Source organism: Balaenoptera musculus, chromosome 16, assembly GCF_009873245.2.
Source record: "Balaenoptera musculus isolate JJ_BM4_2016_0621 chromosome 16, mBalMus1.pri.v3, whole genome shotgun sequence".
Lineage (NCBI taxonomy): Eukaryota > Metazoa > Chordata > Mammalia > Artiodactyla > Balaenopteridae > Balaenoptera > Balaenoptera musculus.
The window spans coordinates 26,751,657-26,767,033 of record NC_045800.1 but is presented as its reverse complement, the minus strand read 5'-3'; the positions used below and the strand labels follow the sequence as shown (position 1 = coordinate 26,767,033).

At 39.7% G+C, this 15,377-nt stretch overlaps 1 protein-coding gene across 12 annotated transcripts in view; it reads left to right on the top strand.

Annotated features, from left to right (window-relative positions):
• The window catches only part of GBF1 (golgi brefeldin A resistant guanine nucleotide exchange factor 1), a 123,774-nt gene that overhangs the window by 35,127 nt on the left and 73,270 nt on the right, over window positions 1-15,377 (top strand). Inside the window, exon 1 of one of the 12 annotated variants that reach the window (XM_036828155.1) lies at window positions 8,444-8,483. The exons of the other annotated variants lie outside the window; for them this stretch is intronic. Within the exon in view, the coding sequence (XP_036684050.1) occupies window positions 8,459-8,483 (25 nt within the window). The 5' untranslated portion in view covers window positions 8,444-8,458. Of the gene's footprint in view, window positions 1-8,443; window positions 8,484-15,377 lie in introns of those variants that run through there. 12 annotated transcript variants of the gene reach the window in all.

Genomic DNA, 15,377 nt, shown 5'->3' with positions numbered 1-15,377 from the left:
AAATGAAGTACGTCTTGTCTCCCCAGTCACTTCCAAAATAAACAGGGAGTAATACTGTCCGTATTTTGTCTCACTTTACTCTGAAGGCTACCAATAGAGGAAGCATGGATTAGTGTGTAGTGATTTCTAGGCTCTGCCCTCTGGACAGATTCCCCTCTGAGTGTTGTGGCTGAGTGACAGGACCATGTGGCAGGAGTGCAGCTGGAAGTATATCATCGGCAGATTTGGGTTGGGTAAATATAGCAGGAGCAGGATGTCAGTGTGGGAGATGGATTGTTCTGGGAAAGGAAGTGTTGTCTTTCGTCTGAGAAACAATTTCCTGCACTTCTGGGACTCTTGCTTTCTTCTTTTTTTTTTTTTTTTCAGGGCAGAACAGGAGTTGGCAGGAGTTGGGTACACTTGCTGTATTCTATCTCTGGGTGTCTGTCTGTTCCTATATTTGAAGTTGGGAATAGAAATCAGATCTGTTTGAGCAGTTAGGAAATGGACCCAATAAATAGCCATACCCTTGCCTTACAGTTCACTTTTTGTAGTCTTAAATTAAAGCACATACCTGGATAGAGCCTCTTTTTAAAAAGTAACTGTTTTTTTTAGTAAAACAGACAAGTTGAAAGACAAATATAATTAATACAATGAAAATCAACTCTATCGAAAGTCAGACATGAGGCACCAGCTGGCAGGAAACAGCTGGGATGTTTCTGGGGGCTAGACTCTTCCACACCGGAACTTAACTCTTTAAGCTATCTCCGTTATCTGAGCTACTTAAGATGGCTGCCCACCCACCTACCAACAATCTCTATGAAAGACTAAATCTACTAAATTATGTGATATTTTACAATTGACTAGAACTTTACAGTTTGTAAAGTGCTTTTGCATATTTTTAAAACTTTTTTTTTTTGGCTGCATTGGGTCTTCATTGCTGCGTGTGGGCTTTCTCTAGTTGCAGCAAGCGGGAGCTACTGTTCGTCGCGGTGCACAGGCTTCCCATTGTGGTGGCTTCTCTTATTGCGGAGCATGGGCTCTAGGTGCGTGGGCTTCAGTAGTTGCAGCACGCAGGCTCAGTAGTTGTGGCATGTGGGCTCTAGGGCACAAGCGCTCAGTAGTTGTGGCTCACAGGCTCTAGAGCGCAGGCTCAGTACTTGTGACTCGCGGGCTCTAGAGCGCAGGCTCAGTAGTTGTGGCAAACGGGCTTAGTTGACCCGCGGCATGTGGGATCTTCCCAGACCAGGGATCGAACCTGTGTCCCCTGCATTGGCAGGCGGATTCTTAACCACTGCGCCACCAGGGAAGTACCTAAAACTTTTTTAAAAGCCTTTTTATTTTAGAATAGATTCAGATATATGGAAAAGTTGTAAAGAAGTTCCCATATACCCTACACCAAATTTCCCCTGTTATTAACCTCTCACATTAGTATGGTACATTTGTCACAATTAATGAACCAATACTAATATATTATATTAACTGAAGTCCGTACTTCATTCAAATTTTCTTGGTTTTAACCTAATGGTCTTTTTGTGTTCCAGGATCCCATCCAGGATGCCACATTACACTTAGTTGTCATGTCTCCTTAGGCTCCTCTTGACTGTGATAGTCTGCATATATTTTTTTTCATTTACATTTCATAACAACCCACAAAATAGACTGAGCCTTTATTAGTATCCTCCTTTTACAGGTAAAATTCAGGCTCCAGAAAGGTTAAGTAACATGTTCAAGGTTACACAATTAGTAGAAGCTTCCATTAAAATGTGATTATGATTTGGAAAAAGACAATGACCTAACTATTTATTTGCTTTTTATGTGGAAGAGGGCAGAACTATAGCTAACTTTCAGGTGGGCCATTTGTAAAAGAGGATCAAGAGACAGAGGTGAATAAGTATTACTTGTTTCTGGACCTTTCTGTCTTACCTGGATGCAAATTAACATTATTATTTTAATCACAACTCCATGGGAAATGCCCTTTTTCTTTGTGATTCTGCTATGTCTATCAAAGGAGCTGATTCCAGAGAATCCTGGACTGCCTGATGAGTCGACCTTGTTCTCTAGCAGCAGGCTTGCTGCTCGCTGGTCCCTGTTGTTAAGACATCCAAGTTCAAGAGGAAGGTTCACTGAAAGCATGGCATACACACTAACAGAACCAGGCGGTTTCTGGTATTGTGTGGAAGTAACTTTCTGGGAAGAAAGCACATGAATTTTTTAGTTCCAGGGTCTAATTGAGCAGGCTGAAGTTCTGGCTTGGGGTTAGGAGAGTCACAGAACCGTAGTGCTGAGAGGTGGTAGAAAAATTAAAAATTCACCAGGACATGGCAATTACTGGCTCTGAATGCTTTACTCAGCGGGATAAGGTTGGAGGGGCAGGGAGAGGCAGTAAAGTGTAATACATTACCAATGATACTAGATACTATTAAAAGATCATATGGTGATAGAAACTATGGGGGTACAAACCATTAGCTCTTAAGGGAGGAAATAGCACCCCTTGCCTAGGGAAGTAGTCATAGGATTGTACCTGTGTATTAAAGGGCAAATTTTTGTTTCTTTGTTTTACCACATTTTCTTCATTAAAAAAATTTTTTTTTACATCTTTATTGGATTATAATTGCGTTATAATGTTGTATTAGTTTCTGCTGTACAACAAAGTGAATCAGCTATATGCATACATCTGTCCCCTCCCTCTTGAGCCTCCCTCCCACCCTCCCCATCTCACCCCTCTAGGTTGTCACAAAGCACCGAGCTGATCTCCCTGTGCTATACAGCAGCTTCCCACTAGCTATCTATTTTACACATGGTAGTGTATATCTGTCAGTGCTACTGTCTCAATTCGTCCTAGCTTCCCCTTACCCGCCGTGTCCACAAGTCCGTTCTCTACATCTGCGTCTCTATTCCTGCCCTGCCACTAGGTTCCTCAGTACCATTTTTCTAGATTCCATATATATGCGTTAATATACGGTATTTGTTTTTCTCTTTCTGACTTACTTCACTCTGTATGACAGACTCTGGGTCCATCCACCTCACTACAAATGACTCAGTTTCATTTCTTTTTATGGCCGAGTAATATTACATTGTATATATGTACCACATCTTCTTTATCCATTCATCTGTCAGTGGACACTTAGGTTGCTTCTGTGTCCTGGCTATTGTAAATAGTGCTGCAATGAACATTGTGATACATGTATCTTTTTGAATTATGGTTTTCTCAGGGTATATGCCCAGTAGTGGGATTGCTGGGTCATATGGTAGTTCTATTTTTAGTTTTTTAAGGAACCTCCATACTGTTCTACATAGTGGCTGTACCAATTTACATTCCCACCAACAGTGCAGGAGGGTTCCCTTTTCTCCACACTCTCTCCAGCACTTATTGTTAGCTTTTTTGATGATGGCCATTCTGACTGGTGTGAGGTGATACCTCATTTTGTTTTTGATTTGCATTTCTCTAATGATAGTGGTGTTGAGCATCTTTTCATGTGTTTGTTGGCCACCTGTATGTCTTCTTTGGAGAAATGTCTCCTTAGGTCTTCTGCCCATTTTTGGATTGGGTTGTTTGTTTTTTGATATTGAGCTGCATGAGCTGCTTGTATATTTTGGAGATGAAGGTCAACTTTTAAAGTTCTCCAAATTAAGCTGACAGGGTAAGCAGTTTATTGATGCCATTAACAACCACTTTCATTTTTTTATTTTATTTTTTAAAATTTTATTTACTTACTTACTGGCTGCGCTGGGTCTTTGTTGCTACACATGGGCTTTCTCCAGTTGCGGCAAGCTGGGGCCACTCTGCGTTGCAGTGCGTGGGCTTCTCATTGCAGTGGCTTCTCTTGTTGCGGAGCACGGGTTCTAGGCGCGCGGGCTTTAGAGCACAGGCTCAGTAGTTGTGGCACACAGGCTTAGTTGCTCCACGGCATGTGGGATCTTCCCGGACCAGGGCTCCAACCTGTGTCCCCTGCATTGGCAGGCGGATTCTTAACCACTGCGCCACCAGGGAAGCCCAACAACCACTTTTATTAAAGCAGTTTTTGTTGTTGTTGTTGTTGTTTTGGGCCATGCCGCACAGCTTGTGGGATCTTAGTTCCCCAACCAGGGATTGAACCCGGGCCCTGGCAGTGAGAGCGCTGAGTCCTAACTGCTGTACCGCCAGGGAATTCCAAAAGCAGTTTGTTTGTTTTTTTTTTTAATTAATGAGAAATGGGATACTTCTCAGTTTATGCTTTTATGATGTATAGCTGTGAGCCTGGACGCTGGTTTAGCACCCCTTTGTAGTGACTATTGCTCTTTGGTTATTAGCTCCAATTTTTTTTCTCCAAAAGGAAGGTGTGGAAATAGCAATGAATAAAACAATGAGGAAGAACTTCAGGAAGTTTGTGTATATTGTGTGTCTTCATGGCATCATGGAGTAGGTTGGGGACAAAGTAGATGTTATAAACCACCAATTTTAGGAGTCTTTAAGGGCATGGGTGACTAAGGCCTTGTGCCAGGAGGGTGGGAGGTTATCGATGGGAGCAAAGATTACAACAGGTATTAAACATTACAGGATGGACCTCATACTCTGAAAATGCTTTTGCTTTACCAACTTGAATGAGAAAATGTGAAAGACAGAGTGACAATATGAAAAGTGACTGTTCAAACTAGAAAATCCTGTCTATTGATGAAATTTAAACTGTCATTAGGTAGGGGAAAAGTCTTGTTCAGAATGCAAGACAGGAAACAATGAAGTACCTGTGTCTCCAGAGAACTCAGCATTGAACTGTGATGGAGGAAGGGGAAATTCCTTACTGTGGTCTTGCATAGTGTGAAATCCTCATGAGGTCTCAGCAGATGTAGAGTCTCTAAGGATTTGTGGCTGGCTGAAGAAGCTTGGATTCAGTGAGCTTCCAGTGGGGAGTGCAAGACAGAGATGGCTCACCAACATTTCTGCTTCAGAACAATAAGTTTTGGTGAGTGGAAAGCTACCAGTTGTACTTTACTTTTGCAAGAATCCAAAATGGTCCCTTTGCACTGTGGCCTGAGCTGACTGCTTGTCTCTACAAAAGCTACAGAGCAGATACCACAGGCTCTAACTGGAACTTGCTATGGTTTCCCAGAAGGGAAGCTCATATCCTGTTAAAACACTGTAGAAAAATTAAGTAGAACTAGTGATAAGAGAATCGCTACTTTTGGGACTTCCCTGGTAGCACGGTGGTTAAGAATCTGCCTGCCAGTGCAGGGAACATGGGTTCAATCCCTAGTCCGGGAAGATCCCACATGCGGTGGAGCAGCTAAAGCTGAATAGTGCTGTGAATAGTGCTGTTAGGAATATGTGTGCACATGTATTTGAGTACCTGTTTTCATTCTTTTGAATTATATACCCAGGAGTGGAATTACTGGCTCATATGGTAACTCTATGTTTAACTTTTTGAGGAAATGTCAAACTGTTTTTCACAGCAGCTGAATCATTTTACAGTCCCAGCAGCACTGTATGAGGGTTCCAGTTTCTCCACATCCTCACCAGCACCAGGTAAAACTCCTTCCAGTCCTTATGGATCTCCTGGCATGCTTCCCTGAAGTTGCTGGAAGGCTCTTCTGGTCAAATGAAGTATTGAGGTTCTACCTTTTGTGCTAAAGAATTACTTTCTTCTAAAATCTGTAGGAGATAGTGATCACAGCTGATGTGGGTTGCCTAGACAGGGTTGAAATCTGACTTGCCAAAAAGAGAGTGTCAGTTACTCTTTGGGTCTTGACAGTAGATGGTAGTATTTTTGGTTTCATATGCCATCAGAATCCTGTACCAGGCAATGGGCTGGGTCTTGCTGACTATACAGGAGGCTCAGTTTGCTTGCAGATTGCCAGCTTACTTTCCTGCTTGCTGAATAACCTTCTGGAGACAGAGTTAGCTCTAATTCCGTCTAATGAGTGACTGGTTCTTTTTAAGGTGCTACATAAATTGATTTCAGTTGTTATTCCATTACTACTTATATGGACATTAACACTCTAATGTTCCCATTTGTTTTCTATCTGGCAAGATGGTTTCTTATCTTGATGTCTTCTGCATCAAATTATTGAGTTCCTAAATGCCTTTTTCTTACCTTTTTTAAGCCATCAATTTCTGCTTCTTATGTCTATATATTTTGTGATTTGTATAATAATAGTCACTATGGTTAATGTTTTAGTGTGTCTTATCTAAATTTTTCTGTTGTGGAAGTTACTTCTTTTGAAAGGAGAAAATTGATGCTGGGATCTAGGAAGCTTGACCTTCTAGTTCTCTTGCTTTTCTCTATAAGTCCAGCTTTCCTTTTTTTTTTTGTAGCACTGCTTTCTCCAGTTTATGTGTTGGGTGGTAGATTTTTCTAACTTTCAGAAAAATTATTTTTTCTAGTGTAATGTGTTTGCTGTGTTTTAAATCTCAATAAATCAGAATACATTTCAGTGTTTATTGCTTCCATTGGTTGCTTTTGTTTTTAAATGAGTTTGGACCAGTTTTCAAAGCAAACAGAAAATTGTAGTCTCTAACCTACCTCCCTCCCCTCCCCCACCTGCCACTCTGGTGTTAGGTTTACAAATGCATCCTAACCATTTGATCAAAGTCATGCTTTGAATAAGGCTTTATAGTCTGGTATGGTTGAATGACAGGTATGTCTGGATTTGGTCTTGAGAGATTTGGGGATGGTTTTTTTCCCTCCCTCTTCCAATAATGTACTGTGGTCTGTAATAGGTTGAGTTGTAACATTCATTAAACCACTCCTCACATTCCCTGTTTTCAAAGCTTATCAGGATGACTTTGATTTAGTTATTTGGAACCAAAAAGGCATTTGTGGAGCCTGATCTGGAGTTGTGGAGCAGTAATATATCAGAGATCAGACTTAGGTCCCAGTGGTATTATTCCTCGGGATTTACTTGCCTGGAAGTACACACAGGAGCCAAATGGTATGTATGGAAAGCTTTGCTGGAATGCAAATTGGACACATTTTGTTGGGACCTGTAGGGGATTTTCACTGCTTTATAATTTTTCAAAGGTTTGTTATACATCAGACAGTCACTGCCTCTTCTTTAAATCTTTAAATCCCCCCTCTTTTTCCTGTTGTAAAGGTCAGATTTTTTTTGACAACTGTGTGCAGGAACAAGATTTGCTAAATCCCTTCATTTTTATTCATACAAATATCGGCATTCAGTGAGCATGAGTTATCCCAGCATTTAGAGGTAAGGAAAACTCAGGGAGAATCTTATGAATCTCAACTTAGTACCAGGCATATATCTCTGGGGATAAGTTTGCTGCCTCAGTTTTAACCGTGACTCCTCTATATGGGATGACACCCTCACAGTGGCTTGTACATGAAACCTACCCTTCATTAACTCCATGTCTATGGCTGTAGGATAGATAATATGACTAGTGGGAAGAAACTGTGTTGGACTCTTCTGATGGGGCCTCTTTGTGACAATCCTTAGATTAGTGTTGAAAAAGAAGGACAATTCATTCTCTCCAATGGAGTCCCATTTTTAGCCTTATTTCGCTTTTAATGGTATCTTGGGCAGCACACCACTTTTAATTTGAAGATGATTCTTTTTCTCACTCAGTAGATGGAATCATGATATTATTACCATATGGTACAGTTCCCCATCAAACTTGTTTAGTTTGATGTTATGTTATCATGTTATCTATTGCTATGTAGCAAATTACCCTGAAACTTAGCAGCTTAAATTTTTTTTATTTCACAATAGTTTCTGAGGGTCAGGACTCTGGCAGCCGCTTAGCTAGTGGTTCTGGCTTAGGATCTCTCAAGATGATCAACCAGAGCTACAGTCATTTGAAGGTTTGGCTGGGCTGGAGGATCCATATCGAAGCTTACTCATGTGGTTATTGGTAAGGTGCCCCAGTTTCTTGCAGGCTGTTGTCCAGAGGCCTCAGTTTCTCACAATGTGGCCCTTTCTATAGGATGGCTAGCAACATGGCAGCTGGCTTACCCCTAAGCGAATGATCCGAGAGAGAGCAGAAGCCACACTAATGTTCTTACCTAGTCTCAGAACTTCTGTCATATAATATTGATCACCCAGACCAACCCTGATATGATCTGGGAGAGGATTGCACAAAAGTATGTAATCATTGTCATTGGGGGTCATCTTGGAGGCTAGCTACACAAGAATTTAATTGGAAAATTTCAGAAGTTTACTTGGACTTAAATACTAATTTTTTTCCCCCTGAAAAATTGTGTTCTTCCTACTCAGCCCTCTCTTTCTGTCTTTTCTCAAACTCTCCTGTCTCTAAATTATCCAGGGTGTATATGGCAAATATATATGTGAAATATATGTGCTTCAACATGTGAATCTTTCTCTCCCATTACCATCTCAGCCTTAAGCATTAATAAAAACTCTTTTTCTAAAGCAAACCAATAAGCATGATCCATCCCTCTCCTGCTGCTTCCTTCCTCTCTTTCCTCTGTCTTCTCTCTTTCTTTTAAGGGAAACATCTGTGGCAACTGGTCCAAGGAGCCCTCTCCTCATGAGAGCCCCTCAGTTGGATTCAGGTAATCCTTTGTGCTTCCTCAGCCCATTTACCGCTGATCCTATAAAATTTGTTGCAAATAGAGTGGAGTGACCAGAGTTATGGGACCACTGTGGATCTTCTAGACTGGGATACATAATGATGTGAGCTCTTCTTAGATTCTATCCAGAACTCTGAAATGGAGATAAAGGCCTTGCACATGGGAGATATTTAAAAACGAAATTACTTGTCTTTTACTTGATGGGTTCATCTGGTCCTTTGTATAGTAGTCAGAAAAGAGCCTGAAGAGTGATTTGCTATTCTTCACCTTTCTAGGACAAGCAGATCTATAGTCACAGTGATGAAGAATGCACAGGTTGATCTTGAAGCTAACCAGGGATACTGTCCTGCCTGTTTGGTGACCATGCAAGCCATGCTGTTACATTGACATTTTTCCCCAACCTTGGTAGAGTTTCTTCCACCAAACACTATACCTGATAACAGATAACCTCTGTTGTGAAATTAAACTTGTTCAGCTCTTGGTGGGGGGGGTTGTAAAATGGAGAATTAGCTTACTTTCTCAAAAATCCCAGAGCATCTTTGGCTTCCTAGGAACAGCCTGAAGCTGTGAATGAATCTGGCCTCATATTCCTGTTGCTGTTGACTGGCCTAGTAGAAAATTCATACCTGGGAAAATGTACTGGATGCTTTTTTTGACTTAGGGTATATAGAACCAGAGAGGATCCAAAATTGTGTTTAACTCTATGGAAGATCATAAACAAAAGTAACAAAGCAGGCAAACAAGAACAAAAAACCTTTTCACCTTAAAATCACTCTATACTTAACTCTCTGACCTTCTCTAATCCTTATCATTATATACACATAATTTAAATTGTTTAATCAATATGCCATATTATTTTTGTTCCTTTTATTCATTTAGCATAATTTAACACAGAAGTTTCCATGCATTCACCTATGTATCATTTTTAATGTTACTGTAAAAATACATTGAATTAGAAGGTCATAGGTTAACTATACTTTTCAAATTTTTAATTTGTTGTATGTAGTGCAACTTTAATCATCTTTGTACTGATAAAATTGTTTTCCTTTCTAATTATCTTCGTGAAATAATAGTCCCATTAGTAGAATGACTGAATTTTATGGCTATGCTATCCTATTTTGAGTTTTCTAACTTCTTTTTATTTTTGCTAATTTAGTTGACAGATGATACCTTTATAATTTGTTTTACATTTCTTTAATTACTAGCATTTTCTCAAGTGTTTTACTGTTAGAAGTTTTTCCTATGTGAATTATCTGTTCTTAAGTCTTGGCCACTTATTTGACAGAAATTGGTTAGTGTCCATTCGGATTTGTATCACCTCCTTTTATATCTGGATAATGCTTTGTTATCTTTTCATATTTATTTCCAGTGTCTTTTTTTCCCCAATTATTGTGGGCTATTTGAAACCTAGGTTGGTAGTGGTATTTTTGATCCTTACAGAGAGGTTCTTGGGCATCAACTAATTTATTTGCATTTGAAGTATAGAAATGAGAGGTCCTGTGAGAGCCTTTGACTCGGAGTGTGCATGGGAGCCTCCCTGTGTGGAGAGCAGGCAATCCAAGGAGTAAGAAGGGGAGGTGAGGACAAGGCTGACACCAGACCTATAAATAACCTAAGGTTTAGCTTTGTGCTTTGAAATAGGAATTAGGTCACTTTTATTGTCTTCCCCAAGTTATTTACTGTTTGGCCATGAAGAGGAGGCATTAGGATTTTTGAAGAAAATGTTACTGTTTTCATCTCTTAGAAAAATAGGAAGTGCTGATACTGTTCAGCTCTGCCTTGTTTTCTTGTTTCTCTTAGAGTGAGATGACTAAGTGAAAAGTGTGGGTTTGGGGATTTGTTTGACTAGACATCATATCCAGCTTCCTAAGAAAGTGGAATTCTAAACAGTGAAAGGCCCTGTATCTCTTTGCCATGGCACCATGCCGAGGACAGATTGACCATGTGAAAGGGGAGCTGGTAACCCAGCATGTGTCAGTCTCCACACCATTGAGCAAGGTCCTTTTTTACCTCTATTACAGACTGCCGTGCCCAATCATTCTCACTGGTCTCTACAGAGAGTTAAAGGCCCAGACTCTCAGAACCTTTTCTAAGGTCTAGTTCCTAGCATTCTCTCTGGGCCCTCATTTTTTTCTCTAAAATGAGAAAAGTGGACCGAACGATCTCTGATGTCTGTAAAGTACTCTGCTTCTTTAGGTCCATTGTCCTCTCATACAAGGTTGGAAATACTTTCAGAGGGATCCTATTCTATATGAATGTCATTACCTTTTATTTGAAATGAAAATTTTGATGTTGGAATATTACAGAGTGTAATTTTAAAAAGAAAGTACACATAATCTTTGCTTCCATGTATTTTGAGGTAGTCTCACTTTACAATTTCCCTTTGTCTTTCCATTGTCCAGTTGGGTTGCTTTGCAGGTGAACTGTGCTTCAGATTGTTATATAATTCCATAACAGCCATTTAGTTCCAAATGAATGATTCTAAGATTTTTGTTTTCAATAATTCTTGAAAACGAATATTGCATGAGTGTTCTAGTTTGATTTAAAACTTTACTCATATTAAATACCTTACATTTTATATATTAATATATATGAAGATAAATAAATATATCTCAATTAAGACTCACAACAATCCTGTGAGGTAGGCATGAGGATGTGGAATAGTAATCCCCAATACCAACTCTTCTCCATCATGTGCTACTCCCAGGAGGCAACTCCTTTCATCTCTTTTAGCAGATTCTTATGGAGTATATGTCAACATTTCTAAGTAACAAGCTTAGGGACTTCCCTGGTGGTACAGTGGTTAAGACTCTGCGCTCCCAGTGCAGGGGGCCTGGATTTGATCTCTGGTCAGGGAACTAGATCCCGCATGCTGCAACTAAGACCTGGCGCAGCCAAATAAATAAATATTACAAAAAAACAAGCTTATATTGCTACTTCTTGGTTTTTTTAGTTTTAAGCATGAAGTTCCACTCATTTGTTTTATGTCTCTGCTAATGTTTACAAGAATCAAGATATCTTAGAACGGGAAGAGACTTCAGATCTTCCAGAGACCCAAACTCAAAAAACTTCAAGGACCTAGCAGGTAACTTAAATGAGTATGAGAATAGGGAGCATTGTGGAGTGTAGCAAACTGAAAGGCTACCCCATCTAAAGAAGTTCAGTTCTGTTTTTACTGCACGTAACAAACAGTTCTGATATATGGGTCTTACTTGGGTCCTGATTCATACAAACAAACGTAACAGAAGTTTATGAGGATTATAGAAATTGAATAGTTGCAAATTGAACACTAACACTTTGATACTAAAGCAATATTGCTCTTTTAGATGTGATGATAATGATATTATGGTTATGATCAAGATGAATGAAACTATATGATGTACAGGATTTGCTTCAAGATAATAGGGGAGGGGGAAGGGATAATGAAAAAAGATTAGCCCTGAGGTGCTAACTATTGAGGCTGGATTTGGAGTACATGGGAGTTCGTTACACTAGTCTGTTTACTTTTACATAATTTTGAAATTTTTCATAATAAATGTTAAAGAAATTTTATGGTTCAGAACCTGGTCTCCTTAGCAGAGGAGTAATAGAATAAGGAGGAAAGGAATCCAGAATAGACTAGAACAAAGGCAGTTCTTTTAGCTATACTTCACCAGACCCTTAACAGTATATTCAGTCAAATAACTATTTGTTATTATAAGTGTTCATTTGTCTAGTCTATTCTTTTTTCTTTTTTTAAAAAATTTATTTATTTATTCATTTTTGGCTGCATTGGGTCGTCATTGCTGCATGCGGGCTTTCTCTAGTGGCGAGCGGGGTCTACTCTTCGTTGCAGTGCACAGGCTTCTCACTGCGGTGGGCTCTCTTGTTGCGGAGCACGGGCTCTAGGTGCACGGGCTTCAGTAGTTGTGGCACGCGGGCTCAGTAGTTGTGGCTCACGGGCTCTAGAGCACAGGCTCAGTAGTTGTAGCACACGGGCTTAGTTGCTCCACAGCATGTGGGATCTTCCCGGACCAGGGCTCGAACCCGTGTCCCCTGCATTGGCAGGTGGATTCTTAACCACTTCGCCACCAGGGAAGCCCCTTGTCTGTTCTTTTAAATATTTATTTGTATAATTAGTTAAATATTTATTTGTATTCTTAAGTAGTAGATGATAACATGTCATTCCAAAATGTGGTTTCAGTTATGCTTATTAAATTCAATCATTGATATAAAAAATAAAACTTGTAGCACACACCAAACAAAACATATTTATGGACCAGCCCCAATTTTTTACCTGGCCTTCAGTTTGTGATTCCTCATTTTGCTCCAGCCTTCTCATTTTACAGAAGAAGAAACTAAAGCACAGAGCGCTTGTGATTTGACCAAGGTCACACAGCTTATTAGTGGGGAAAGCTAGAACTTGGGTCTCCTGATTCTATAGTCATTGTTTCTTATGAGAAAATTGCCCCATTGACTTATGTAAGAAAAAAGGGTTATGGTTTTGCCTGGCAGTTTTCTTCTGTGTGTGTGTGTGTTTTGTTTTTTTTTTCACCTTAACTATTTGTTTTTAGAACACTGGCTAGAGATTTGACTTCTCTCTTTTTTGTAAGGTGTTAGGGATAAGAGAAGAGATTCAGCCTGAAAGTCTGGTGGAAATCCAGGCCTAGTGATGGTTCTGTTTCTTAGAATGATAAGAAATTGCAGAGCTTAGGCAAGTTATAAGCATAAAACTTTAGCTGAGGCAGGACTGGAAAAATGAACCCCTTGGTTCTGTTTGATCCTCAAGTGAGATTTTGTTCCCACTAAAAACTACTTCTGTGTGTACTTAAAACAAAATTTTTTTAAACTATTTTAACTATTTTCTCCAAGTCCAAAGCACTAAGCCAGCAGAATAGATGTACGGACTTACCAAGTGTGGGGAATGTGTTGCTAAGTGACTGTGACAGAGCCTTGGTAAGACGCTTTGCTATGGAGCTGTTACTAGGTTTTTGCTCCCAGGACAAATTGGGAAATAAGGATTTGGAGAGTTTTATTTTATATATGTTTTATTTTCATGCTTAATTTAAAAGCCTAATAAACCTGGGCTGACTTTCAAAGAGTTATTGCTGCACTGGCAAAGAATCACATAGTAAACATCAGTTGAGGGAAGATTTATAGAAAGTAGAATGACTCTTGTAGATCGATTCTAGTAGTCTTTCCACCATTATAGGTTATTCACCTCTTTTTTACCGTCCTTTCCTATGCCTCTTTATTTATATATTTTCCCACCAAGACCAAACAGAGGCAAGATGGAAGGAAATGATCTTACAGAATTCCTTTGGGCAGAGAATTTGACTCTTTCTGACTTTAGTTAAATAACCCTTTTGAAGCATACCCTGTTCTCCTAAAGAACCCCAAAATTTTATTAAATAGTCACTCACCAGGTGTCACAGAACTCATGCCCTTACGTATTTTTCTTCCTCTCAGGTGTCAAAAATTATTAGGACAAATACTCATCACTTTGAAATTGATGCAGATACCTGGAATGAGAGAGCTGGAACCGGTAGTTCTTAGAATACGTACTATATGTTGACTAGTAAAGACTTTGCCCTTACCAATGCCGAGGGAATTTTCTAGACGGGAAGACAGATAGATTCCACACCTGAGTCTTGATTCTGATTTTTTTTTAAATTAAATAGGAAGTTAAAGCTATTGGCTAAAATTAAATTGAGTTTATCTCTGTATTTTATTTATAGATCCAGCCACACAATTTAGCATCATATTATATAATAGCATCTATTCTATTTTTAGGAAAGTGTTTGTCTCTTTAGCTAGAATGTGTGTTCATTGTAGTCAGGGGCCATGCCTTCTACATCTTTCAGAGCTTAATAAATACTGACTTTTGTATTTAGTAGGTATTTGTTTGGCATAGCTTTATTGGCTCTGTTCAATACAGATGGCAGTAATATTAGTGTGTGTCATATATCATGTCATTTAGTCCTTCCAAGAACATTTCAACATAATATTATCCTCATTTTATAGAAGAGGAAACTGAAGTTCTAAAAAGTGAAGAACTTGTAGAAGTTCACATACTTAGTAAGTGGCAGAACTGGGATTTTAAACCTAGGCCTGTTTCCCTGATGATAGCTCTTGCTCTTTCCTCCATATCATGCTCCCTTAAGAGCTTCGGAATCATTGCTAGAAGTCTTGACAAACTGTTCTCAGCTTTCATTTTGGTAAATATGATTCACATTTATTCTGTTGTTCCAGAAGAGCCCTTCATGTTTAAATCAGGATCATGGCATGCTCTTCTGAGAGTCTAAGCTAATAGGGGGCAGTATAGCATAATGGTTAACGGTATGGGTTCTAGAACTACACAGACCTGGGTTTGAATATTGGCCTCACATAGGTGACCTTCAGCAGGTTACTTAACTTTCCTGAGCTGCCTTATCTATAAAAATGAGGCAGTATGGACTACTACTCAGCAATTAGAAGAATTAAACTTGATACATACAAGAACTTGGATGGGGCTTCCCTGGTGGCGCAGTGGTTGAGAATCTGCCTGCCAATGCAGGGGACACGGGTTCGAGCCCTGGTCTGGGAAGATCCCACATGCCGCGGAGCAACTAGGCCCGTGAGCCACAACTACTGAGCCTGTGTGTCTGGAGCCTGTGCTCCGCAACAAGAGAGGCCACAATAGTGAGAGGCCCGCGCACCGCGATGAAGAGTGGCCCCCACTTGCCGCAACTAGAGAAAGCCCTCGTGCAGAAACGAAGACCCAACACAGCCAGAAATAAATTAATTAATTAATAAAAATTTTAAAAAAAAGAACTTGGATGGATCTCAAAGCCGTTATTCTGAGTAAACGATTCCAGTTATATGATATTCTGGAAAAGGCAAAACTATGGAGACAGG